This window comes from Mauremys mutica, chromosome 5, assembly GCF_020497125.1.
Source record: "Mauremys mutica isolate MM-2020 ecotype Southern chromosome 5, ASM2049712v1, whole genome shotgun sequence".
NCBI lineage: Eukaryota > Metazoa > Chordata > Testudines > Geoemydidae > Mauremys > Mauremys mutica.
The window spans coordinates 257,275-269,832 of NC_059076.1; the positions used below are offsets into that span (position 1 = coordinate 257,275).

Here is a 12,558-nt window from a genome sequence, read left to right on the forward strand (position 1 = left end):
CAAAGATGGAGAATGTTTGTAGTGGCGTTATAGCCGTGTTGATCCCAGGATCTAAAAGAGACAAGGTGAGTGAGGTAATGTCTTTTATTGAACCAATTTCTGTTGGTGAGGGAAACGAGCTTTTGAGCTGCACAGGTCCAGACAATCAGGGGCCTCCGTGACTTTGGGCTTTGCAGGCTCAAAAAGCTAATTCTGCCCTCACCCAAATTGTATTTCCCTCTGGTCCCCAATCTCCTGCCTTAAGTATCTCCAGGTCACCTTTATTCCTTGAGTCTTACCATCTAATAGTGCCCCAGTTACTTTCTCTCTAGCTCTCCTACCTTCTGCTGGCTGGGGGTGATAAAATAAGGGATAGTATCAGACCTTGTGTATTCACTAGCAATCTTGCCACAATTCCAGCACGGCTTTGGTTTTGTTGCACATATTTTTGTGACCTATCAGGGAGGGAACCAAGTATATTCTATTTATAAAAAAAAAATTATGTAGCAATTTACAATTTTATATCTGGTTGACCTATCTGATCTTTTTACAGACTCTACCACGTCTTCTCATTCACAGCACACCCCATGTGCTGGCCTCAAAAGTTCATTTATTCTTATTTTAGAGTCGGACAACAGAAACCTATAAATTACAGAGCAGGTGCTCCTTGTTTCAGCTGCGGCTTCCAATAGGGATAGAAGTGCCAGTTGTTTTGGGACAGAGTCCCGGGAGAGATTAGTTATACTAGCTGACTTCCATACTGAGCTATATGCAGTGCCAAGATTGAATAGCTCCATCTCTGTAAGAGGGAAATTTGATCATGAAATAGCTGATTTAAAGTGATAAATCCTTGTTCAAACCTGTTTAAAGCATTTTCCTAAGTGTACCTTGGGTTCTACCCTCATGTTCGTTGATCAGAGTTACCTGTGTCAGTTTGGACAGTCTCAGCCAGAGTAATATTGATGAGCTGGTGCTTACTCCCGTGATAGTTGTCCTAGCAGTGGGCATTGATATCGTAAAATGTCAGTCCCCATCCTCAGAAGGGCTTGTATGGTTTAGGTCCCCCATTTGGAGTCATTCCCAGAAATCACATTAGGAGTATTGGGCTTCTCTTCTCCTGCTCCTGTCACTTCCAGCCCCTGCCTTCCTCTTTTTGAGCAACGCTCAGTCTGACTTGTCTCACCTCTCCCACTCTGTTACTATTATCCGCTGCCCACACAGCCCCTCCATCCACCTTCCTCTGTGACTCCTGTCTCTCCCTCTCCTCACAGTCCTTCCACTTGTCTCCCCTTGCCTTCCACTTCCATGTTGATGGCCTGTGCCTGCCACTGGCTGCCCACCTCTTTGCTCTTTCTGCCTTGTTTGATCTTGAACCCTAGATCAACTCGTCTACTTGCCAAAACAGTCTTCACAAAGCACTGCTCCCTCTGGTCTTCCGATTCTGGTCATCACCTTGTCTCCTCAGCATCACCCACCTGTCCCTTATCCATTGCCGCTCCACCCAGCGCTCCTGTAACTTTCAATCCCCCAATGTTTTCTCTGCCACGTGACGTCTTCCCTCTCTCTCCTCACTCTCGTCCATTGAGTCACTTGTCCTGGTGCTCCTGAACCTTCTCACAGTGCTCTGTTTCAGCACTTCCGGGGCCTCGTCTGGTGCATAATTTTTTCAGCATGTTACCCTGTGAACTCTGAAGGCCCGAGACCTCTCTTGTGAGGCACCCTAGAGAGGCTCCTCTAAATCCTAAGAGTAGGAAATTTGAATCGGCCAAGACCCCAGAGTGTCAGGACTGGGACGCATCAGTACACGCCCATTTGCCCTCTGCCAAGCCCAGCAGGGCAGCTTCCCCTCCAGAGCATCTGGCACTGTCGCGCTGGAAGCAGAGGACCACTTCAAGCTCTGGCTTCTCTACACAGTTGCAGCTGTGGTGCTGAGCTCCAACGAGAGACGGAGGCAGTGAGATGGGATAGCAGCTTCCTGTATGCTTTTGTCACAGCCTCCAACTCCCAGGAGGCTCCATGCCAAGGCCTCCAGAGTTTCCCTGCTTCTAGGAGCGGAGGGGGGTTGGGATTCTGGGTAACAAATACATGCTAAGAGACCTTGCCCAGTCATTGAGGGTCTCTGCAAAGCACTCAGTACTGGCTGCAGTGTGTCGGGAGAGGTAGGATCTCTCAGAACAGCAGAGGTGCTGTGGCTGGTGCTCCCTGGCACAAGAAGATTTGGTCCAGATGCAGAGTTCCGACCTCTAGTGCAGCCCGTGTCAGAGCCCTATGAACTTCTGTCAATGCACCAAACCTCACCCATCACAGAGACAATTCAAGCCACTTGAATCCTCTACCTGGGCCAGTCTGTCCTCACTTTGAGCTGAAGGACCTTGCCTGTTAGCAGGAAGGAGAAGGGAAAGCAAAGGACCTCTGCTTTCCCCAGGTGACAGAGCATCCATCCTGGGACCAGAAGGTCCTTGATCTGCCAGAAAAAGCCAGGGAACTTCCTGTTTGTCCGTATGGCCTGCCTAAGGGGTTCCTCAGTTCCTGCAAGTGACAAGTAGCAAAGGGCACAGCAAGGCACCCTGGTCTCTATGCTATTGAGCAGTAGGCCTGTTGACCACTTTGACTAGGGTGAGCTGCCCAGTCCAAGAGGCAGCTACCCACGTAGGGAAGATTTATTCAATCCTATAGCCACCAGAGAAAACACAAATTTAGTTCTGGGTGTAAAATCTGTGTTCAGTGCCTGAGAAGCCAAAGTTAGCAGGGACTTGTGAGAAACTGAGCCAGAGGGATTGCAGCCATAAGGAGACTGTGGAGCCCGGCATTTTGAGATATGCCCAGGCTGTGACCTCAATTGCCTGCATCAGGCCAATCAACCTGACTCTCTAGCTTCAATAATTATGGCTTTGAGAGAAGTAACCTGCCTGACCCCATGTGTCAAACCTGTGAGATGGGTCTATTTTACAGTCTCACCATTTACCTCCAGGAAGAGCTGAACTTTATTTTCTGCACAGATTGTGGCTTGCTCTGATTTTGACTCAGCAGAGCTTCCTGGAGTGCTGCAGCCTAGGCCACCATCGCCTTGTGAAAGAGACAGGATGCTGTGGCAGGACTGGAAGACTGCATTTTGATCCGCCAGTGGCATCCTAGATGCATAAGGAATTCAGTCAGCTGGAGATTCGGGGGGGCGGCATCCTGCAAGGTCACTATCCAGTGGCCCCTGCCTTCTTTCTGTTCTAATCCCAGTCTTGAACTCTGGGGTATCTCCTACTGTCACGGTGTAACCTGTTGATGTGTCCTCTTGACCCTATTCTTACTCCTTTTCTCATTCTCACCCTCTATGATCTCTCTTGGCATGCTCTGGTTTTCCAGAACCTAAAAATCCTCTCCCTCAGCCCCATCTGTCTCTTCAACTTCCTTCCTTTTCTCTGGAATATACATTCTGTTCCCATTGCCTTCCTCCTCTAATTCTCTGTTGCAGTGGTTCTCAACCTTTCCCATACCTGAACTCCCTCAGACTCTGCCCACTTAGCAATATGCAAAGGATATGGTAGCCACTCTCTCCGACACCTGTCTGACCCCCAAGTTCAGAACCAATGTCGCCCTTTGCCCCTAGATAGAAGCATTCAGAGAAAACCACTGCTGGTCAGTAAGGTATTCAGCAAGGTCAGAGCCACATTCAGCAAGGAAAATCTTGTGTCTTCTCTGAGCAATATCCAGTGATTCTAAACTTTGCCATGTGAAAGCCAACCGACGTCAGTGTAGAAGAGGAGCAGCCAGTGTTGAATGCCCTTTTCGTCACATAAAATAGCAAAGAGGGGTGTACTGGTGGGCTTACCTTTGTTCACAACTTTTCCAACCTCAACTACCTTTTTTCAGTTCCACTGACATCGTCTCTGCCACCAAAGCTTCCTGGCGAATTGAACAATGTGTCCAAATGAATGGGATGTACTCATTGCCTTTGAATGGAGCATGCCGAGTTCTCAGTCCAGACAGCAATGGCACTGGAATATTGCCTGGATGTTAAGAACTTGAGCTTGACAAACTAGCATTAGTGTTCTCTTGATGCACTTCTCCAGTTATTTGCTCACACTGTGTCTGTCCCTTAATTGTGAATCTAGTTCCTTCTCTGATTTTTCTTTTCCTTGCCTTACCACTCATCACCCAGCAAAAGCATTGCTGTTCTTACCTAGGCTGGGATATTCAGCCCTTTTGGAGCATCTCTGTGTTGCTTCATGCACCCCTGGTAGTCAGAGTTGTTGAAAGGCCATTGCACCCTCCAGTAGTCACCTTCGCAAAGCACCCAAAATGCACCACAATGTTCTGCTGCCAAGTAACTGGACTTGCTCCAGCAACATTTGAGACTAAGAACCTCCACAGCGTATTGGTCAAACCTTTCATGTCTCTTTGGGCTTTGCTGGGATATTCATGTCTCAAAGGGTATGGAATGGCTTCCGTATGAGGAGAGATTAATAAGACTGGGACTTTTCAGCTTGGAAAGGAGATGACTAAGGGAGGATATGATAGAGGTCTATAAAATCATGACTGGTGTGGAGAAAGTAAATCAGGAAGTGTTATTTACTCCCTCTCATAACACAAGAACTAGGGGTCACCAAATGAAATTAATAGGCAGCAGATTTAAAACAAACAAAAGGAAGTATTTTTTTGCACAGTCAACTTGTGGAACTCCTTGCCAGAGGATGTTGTAAAGGCCAAGACTATAACAGGGTTCAAAAAAGAACTATATAAGTTCATGGAGGATAGGTCCATCAATGGCTATTGGCCAGGATGGGCAGGGATGGTGTCCCTAACTTCTGTTTGCCAGAAGTTGGGAATGAGCAACAGGGGATGGATCACTTGATGATTTACCTGTTCTGTTCATCCCTTCTGGGGCACCTGGCATTGGCCACTGTCAGAAGACAGGATACTGGGCTAGATGGACCTTTGGTCTGACCCAGTATGGCCGTTTTTATGTTTGCCCTGTATACATGAGGGTACAGCAGTCTTTACTGAAAGTGAGTTTTTTTCCCCAGCAGACACTCTTATGCTTATTAGCTGTGACTCTATGCACAAACTGATTAAATGGGTCATAAGGGTTAAAAGCTACACAAAAGCAGCACAGCTGTAGTAAAGCACTTCTGTGCCACCCCAATGTCCCGTTAGCCTGAACTAGACAACAGGACAGATATGAACTAAAGATAAACCTGGTCCGTAAATATTGGAGTGATCAGGAAGTGCTGTTTGTAAGACAGAATCTCAAGGAGATTTGAAGTTCAGAGCTCAGTTATGTCAATGTGTCCTTCTAGCGGCTGACGGAACATCATAAAGAATGTTTTGTTCTAGTTTCTATTGTGGGTGCAGGGAGTAGGCAGCGTTGGGAGAGGAATGTGAGCATGTGGTTGAGAGAGCCATGCAGTACACTGTTGTTATTGTTGGTGCTATTATCATTGTTTATATCTGTTATTTTCCTCCCCTTTCAACTTCTAGGTTCTGCTGTTTGGCAGCTGATTGCCTCTTTCTTGAAACTCCCGGTATCTGGGACCCACTGCATAGTGGGTGCTACCATTGGATTCTCACTTGTTGCAATCGGTACGCAGGGTGTTCAGTGGATGCAGCTTGTCAAGATTGGTAATTGACATTTCCTTTTATGCGTGAGGGTATGTGGAAAATCATGCACTGACTGCAAACGTTTTTACAGAAATACTCTTTCATGATTCTAATGTGCTGTATTTAACTTCCATCCCCCTCAAATCCTGTTGTTCAGAAGGCATGTGTGTGTCATGTTCACTAAGGGCTAGATAGTGACTTGAGGCACCTCCCGGAGCAAGGGGTGGTGTGTAAACTGCATCACCCCAGGAGTAGCTCTGGGAGACTTTGTTCCTCAGGGGCACTCACTGGGCTGACAGTTCCTCCCCTGCTAACTCCCAAGGGGGAGTACTTTTGGTGGTGGCTGATACCAGCAGCAAATTATGACATCTCCCTTCTCTTCTCTTCTCTTCTCTCCTCACACACACACAGGCTCAGCTGTACTGGTCAGCAAATGAGGGGTGGAGCCAAGATACCCCTCGTCCTTGCCCCCCCCCCTGCTCCAAGGACAGAATAAGCATTCATGCACCACCCACCTATGCCTGAGCACCTGGTCCCAACATCTAGGGTAGCCTTTGTAGGAGTTTAAGGGGATTCTTACCGCTCCGCAAGTCACGCTCTAGCCCTGTGTTTGTTTTATGGAGAAGGTACTAGCGTACCACAGGGGCATTTGACTAATTGAAACTAGAATTTTTTTTAAATTCTGTTCTTATATTTTTGTTGAAGGTAAAATAGCCAAAGGCAAGCGTGAAACATCAGTGTGCGCAAAACCTTTAAACTGATCCGTCTGTTCTTAAAACCACATGTCCCGAACCGTAAGTGCTCTTAGGTGGGATTTTCAGAAGTGTTCAGCACTGGCTTAACTCTGCTTCCAGGGAAAGCAGTGGGAGTTTTACCCCTGAGTGCAGTGGGAGAAGAGCGAGGTCAGCTCTGAGCACTTCTGACAGTCGTAAAAAGTTATTTGCCTTGTCAAAACTCAGATCACAACAGTATATTCTGTAACTTGTTGCAATAAATCTTGGCCCTGACCCTGTGAGTTGCCCCTAACAGGCAGATCCCTGTGCCTGCACCGAGTCCCACTGAATTCAGTAGGGCTCCAAATGGGAACAGAGGTCTGCTCACCCAGAGCAGCTTTCAGGATTCAGGGCCATAAAGATTAACCAAAGATCAGGATTCTTATTCCGATAGCATTCAGCCATGGGAAAATTCTTGTGAGTGGTGCAGTTGCTGTAATTGCAATGTTATTCTGGAAACCTCTTGCGTGAGATTTTCAAAAGTGCTTAGCATTAGTAAAACTCCCATCAACTTCAGTGGGCGTTGACGTAAGCCAATGCTGAATGCTTTTAGAAATCCTAGGAGAGCACCCAAGCTATATGATCACAATGCCAGCTGTGCGAGAAGAATCAGCATAAACTTTGTCCACTGGTTATTTTCCTATTTGATAAATACAGAACTTCCTCAGTTACATGGGATGGTGCCACTTATTGGTTGTTGTATCTTTTTTTCCTCAGTTGCCTCTTGGTTTATTTCCCCACTGTTATCTGGTTTGATGTCTGGAATGCTGTTTCTGCTGATTAGATTCTTAATTTTAAAGAAGGTAAGAGGCTAGCAACTCTCCACTCCGGTGCATGGAGGTCATGACTGCCATACTGGAGGCTGTGCACCATTTGGTTGTCGACATTTCCAAGGAGTTAAAAGGGTGCTATGTCAATCTAAAGCATTATTTTAATATACACTACTTCACTGGGACATGACATATTGGGATGGCTGCTTTATCAGCATATCTCCTTGAAAATGGCTTTGCACAATGATAAATGATAATGAAGGATGCTTAACCAGGACAGTGCTAGCGTAACCTTTATTTAATAGGAGTGAATTAGCTAATGCCAAGTAACAAAACCGAGTTTAACAGGTGTGAAATTCTAAGCTCTGCAGGCAAACCGCCGGAGGCAGCCTGCCTGCCGTGCTTGGGGCGGCAAAATCCCTAGAGCCGCCGGAGGCAGCCTGCCTGCCGTGCTTGGGGCGGCAAAATCCCTAGAGCCGCCAGAGGCAGCCTGCCTGCCGTGCTTGGGGCGGCAAAATCCCTAGAGCCGCTGGAGGCAGTCTGCCTGCCGTGCTTGGGGCGGCAAAATCCCTAGAGCCGCCGGAGGCAGCCTGCCTGCCGTGCTTGGGGCGGCAAAATCCCTAGAGCCACCCCTGTCTGTCTGCGTTTGTTTGCAAACCAGCAGTGCTTGAAGTCAGATGCTCCTTTATTATCATTTTCTGCCTCCCTCAGACCTCTCAATCTGCTGTGGCCAAAATGTGGGATGCGGTGTCACAGAGACCCAAAACAAGAACAAAAAAACCCATACAGGAAATTTAAATAGATGCAGTATTAATTCCTTTGGCATAAGTAACTCTTCAGTAGCCTCAGCTTCATTCTTTATTTCTAATATAAATAAATGTAAACAATAAAAGTGGGGGGATATGGAGAACGTTGGGATTATAATGCATCATGTCCTACCTTTCATGTGGGACATTTCAGTGAGATGGTCTCCCTCACCCCCTCTCTTTTTAAACCTGTGAAATGAAATGCAAAAAACATACATAGAACAACAATCAAGCCATATATCTAAGCACTTGAAACTCAGGAAAAGTCACAGGTTAGGCTGAAAATGCAACTTAAAACTCAGCCCACTTGTGTGTATGAATTACATGATGGCATATTTCACACAAAAAATATACAATTTTTTGTACAACGTTAGATACACATGGGTAGCAACTTGTACAACTGTGCATGTATCACAGTAGTTCTTTGAATATGTATCAGCATGGATCCGACTGTTCGGTGAGAGGCGCCTCATGTGTGAGACCAGAGTGTTTTTGTATAGCAGTGTCTGTCCGGGCTGTGCATGCCTCCTCAGGCTGCCGCCTCCTACTCCCATATGAGGGTAAAAAGGATGAGATGGTCACAACCCTCCTCTCAGTTCCCTCGCGTTTGGCAGTGAGGTAGAACCTGGTGAGTGTCCAACCCACTAATTCTAAGCGTTGGCTAAACCTTCTACAAACAGTCAGAACTCTTCTGATTCTTCCACACACAACCGCCATGATCTATATCAACTCATCTGGACTGAGTATTATTGGTTAGGCCCCATCCTTCCACATTACATTCCCCACCCCTTCCATACAAGGTTGCTTAGCATGGTGGACTCAAAACCTGCAGGCTTCAAACCCTGTCCATCCTGCAATGGTCTAATTCCACAGAAAGATGTACACAATAAGTGTTTCTTCTGCCTAGCAGAGTCACATACACTGAGCAAACATTTGTGCCTATCCTTCAGTGGTCACCACCATGGAAAGACCTGCTAGCTTCACCTACAAGGCTCAGCTGCCACCAGCCTTGTCTGGGTACTGACCACTCCAATGCCTGTCCTAAGAGCCAGCCGTATTCCTGTGGTATGCTGCCACTGCCCTGTTGGGGTTACTATGGTCTACCATCCATGTATTGAGAAGGTCAATTGGTGACCAAAGTGGCCTTGCAAACAGTTATGGATGTCTTTGACACCATGGCCAGGTCTGTGGCCACTGTAGTAACAATGCGTGCTGGGAATCCCAAGAGAGGTACAGGCCATAATCGAGGACTCACAGAGCTGTGTAGCAAGCAGATAGTACTCTACGCTCATTAAGACTTGTGATGCTGCACGAGATGCTGGCAGGCAAGAAGCTGCATACTTTGGATGTGTCCAGAATTCTGCTCTATTTTCTTAATAGGCCCAACCCTTTCTGGCTGTCTCTCTCCTTCTTTGTGGCCAGTTCTGGCACTCATCAGAAGGCCAAGCCATCCAGTCATAGAGACCCTCCAAATGGATCACAATATGCGTTTCCACCTTCTATCAGATGGCTGGCAAGTCTCTCCCTCTGAACATCAATGCATACTCCACCAGGGCACAGGCAGCCTCTTCCACCTGCTATAGGAACATTCCAGTCTTTGAGATCTGCAAGGCTGTAGGCAAGCCATTCACTCCCTTTAAACATTATGCCTTTGACAGGACAACCAGGTCAAGTGCCAAGCTCAGGAGAGCAGTACTGCTACCATTGTTTGATTTAATGCAGCTGAAACGCCTCACTCCTACCATCCAGAGGAGAGGCTGTGTGCCAGTCACCTGTAGTGGGATCTACAATGACATGTACTCGAAGAAGAGAGAATGTTTACTTGGCCTAGAGTAACTGTGGATCTTTGAGATGTGGTCCATGTGGAACCTGTGAGTCATCCTCAGCTGCCAAAGGAACCATTGGACTAGGTTATCATAGAATATCAGGATTGGAAGAGACTTCAGGAGGTATCTAGTCCAACCCCCTGCTCAAAGCAGGACCAACTCCAACTAAATCATCCCAGCCAGGGCTTTGTCAAGCTGGGCCTTAAAAACCTCTAAGGATGGAGATTCTACCACCTCCCTAGGGAACCCATTCCAGTGCTTCACCACCCTCCTCGTGAAAGTGTTTCCTAATATCCAGCCTAGACCTCCCCACTGCAACTTGAGACCATTGCTTCTTGTTCTGTCATCTGCCACCACTGAGAACAGCCAGGCTCCATCCTCTTTGGAACCCCCCTGTCAGGTAGTTGAAGGCTGCTATCAAATCTCCACTCACTCTTCTTGTCTGCAGACTAAACAAGCCCAGTTCTCTCAGCCTCTCCTCACAAGTCATGTGCCCCAGGCCCCTGATCATTTTCCTTGCCCTCCGCTGGACACTCTCCAATTTGTCCACATCCTTTTTGTAGTGGGGGGGGGGATCAAAACTGGATGCAGTGCTCCAGATGAGGCCTCACCAGTGCCAAATAGACAGGAATAATCACTTCCCTCGATCTGCTGGCAATGCTCCTACTAATACAGCCCAATACACCGTTAGCCTTCTTGGCAACAAGGGCACACTGTTGACTCATATCCAGCTTCTCATCAACTGTAATCCCCAGGTCCTTTTCTGCAGAACTGCTGCTTAGCCGGTCAGTCCCCAGCCTGTAGCAGTGCATGGGATTCTTCCGTCCTAAGTGCAGGACTCTGCACTTGTCCTCATCAGATTTCTTTTGGCCCAATCCTCCAATTTGTCTAGGTCACTCTGGACCCTATCCCTGCCCTCCAGTGTATCTAACTCTCCCACCAGCTTAATGTCATCTGTGAACTTGCTGAGGGTGCAATCTATCCCATCATCCAGACCATTAATAAAGATGTTGAACAAAACCGGCCCCAGGACTGACCCCTGGGGCACTCCACTTGATACCAGCTGCCAACTAGACATGGAGCCATTGATCACTACCCATTGAGCCTGACAATCTAGCAAGCTTTCTATCCACCTTATAGTCCATTTATCCAATCCATACTTTTTTATCTTGCCGGCAAGAATCCTGTGGGAGACCGTATCAAAAGTTTTGCTAAAGGGAGAGGGAGAGTCCTGGCTGACCTACCCTTAGGAGGAGGCTTGGGGTACATGCACAGCCCCAACAGATCCTGCTATTCAAAAAACCTCAGGTCTTGTGCACATGAGGAACATACAAATTACAGTGAGACCCCCATGACTACATCTTAAAGAACTGTAACTATTGGGGAATAGCAGTTCTTTACACTGAACAGCATTACTTGTGAGGCACAAAAGGATTTATATGCATTTCCACTGTTACACTCATCTGATACATTTATACATGTGATTGTCAATATGCTACACCGATTTAATACAATTACCTATTTAGCACATGCAGAAACCTTTGTCAGCAGATGGAAACATTCAGTGTGCACTTGGTTTTAAACAGAGGCTAGAAATAGATTTTTAGAAATCATTGAATAGGTCACTGCAGTAATACCTAGAGCCCTAGCAAGATCAGGGCCCCATTGAACTGGGTTCTGTACAAACACACAGTGAGAGTCCTTGCCCCAAAGAGCTTAGAGTCTAAATGGACAAGACAGATAAATGGGTGGGTGGGTAAATAGAGACACAGAGAGATGAAGTGACCTGCCCAAGGCCATTCAACAGGTCAGTGGCAGAGCCAGGGACAGAACCTAGGTCTCCTGACTGGAGTCCAGCGCCCCATTCACGAGACAATGCTGCCGCCCATATTTTTAAATTACTCGCCATCAAACTGCTATGGTGGCCGCCTTCCCCAAGCTGCTATCCTGTTTGTGACTGGAGGCACCATTGCTATGAAAGTAGGTTTTATGAATAATCATACAAACCCAAATCTTTTCCTCAGCATCTATCCAGGGTAACTGGGCTGGAGAGTAGGGAACACAGTGGTTGGAAGTAGGGGGGGAAGCCAGAAGATCCATCCAGCTGATGGTGGGGATGGGTGATTTTTTGTCTCAACCTTTGCTAGTCCTGGTTCTTGTGTACACAGCAAACCCATGTGACTTTTCCTCTTTTCTCATTATTATGCAGGAAGACCCTGTACCCAATGGTCTTCGGGCACTTCCAGCGTTCTATGCTGCTACAGTAGCCATTAATGTGTTTTCCGTCATGTACGCAGGGGCCCCAGGTGAGCGCAAACTCTTGCATTTGAAGTCCAGAAGGAAAGCTCTGTTCTGCCCTGCATTAGTATTAATTCATTTTGTATTTGCTAACAGGTCCTGATGTGCACTGTTGAATAATAATAAAAATTTAGTGCATGTTAAATTCTCATGTTAACAAATAATACAGGCAAAGGATTAGTAGATCTCGCTCCATTAGTCTCCCAGAACCTTAATGGTTGTCTTGATTTTTAAAATACACATGTATGGCAATCTGAAGATCAACATTCTGTTCAGTAGAGGGTTTTATCTTTTTATCCTTAGCTCCATTGCTGCCCTCTTCTCTGTCACTTGTGGCTTCCTAGGAGGCGCAGGACCAGCCCACAGGGATTCTTTCCAGATGTTTTGCCATAGAGGACATAGTGCTGCTTGGGTGTTGTGAGAGTGGTCAGGCTTTTTAAAGCTGCAGTTATCAGTGGGTGTAAATTGGCTACATTGTTGAGGGCCTGGCCCCGTGTATCTAAATTCATTTCCT

The 12,558-nt window shown here is 46.9% G+C and overlaps 1 protein-coding gene across 5 annotated transcripts in view; it reads left to right on the forward strand.

Moving 5' to 3' along the window:
• The window catches only part of LOC123371255 (sodium-dependent phosphate transporter 2), a 77,574-nt gene that overhangs the window by 35,179 nt on the left and 29,837 nt on the right, over positions 1-12,558 (forward strand). For all 5 annotated transcript variants that reach the window (XM_045018637.1, XM_045018634.1, XM_045018636.1 and 2 more), the window contains exons 3-5: positions 5,452-5,592; positions 7,062-7,147; positions 11,956-12,052. In XM_045018637.1, the coding sequence (XP_044874572.1) occupies positions 5,452-5,592; positions 7,062-7,147; positions 11,956-12,052 (324 nt within the window). The remainder of the gene's footprint in view (positions 1-5,451; positions 5,593-7,061; positions 7,148-11,955; positions 12,053-12,558) is intronic.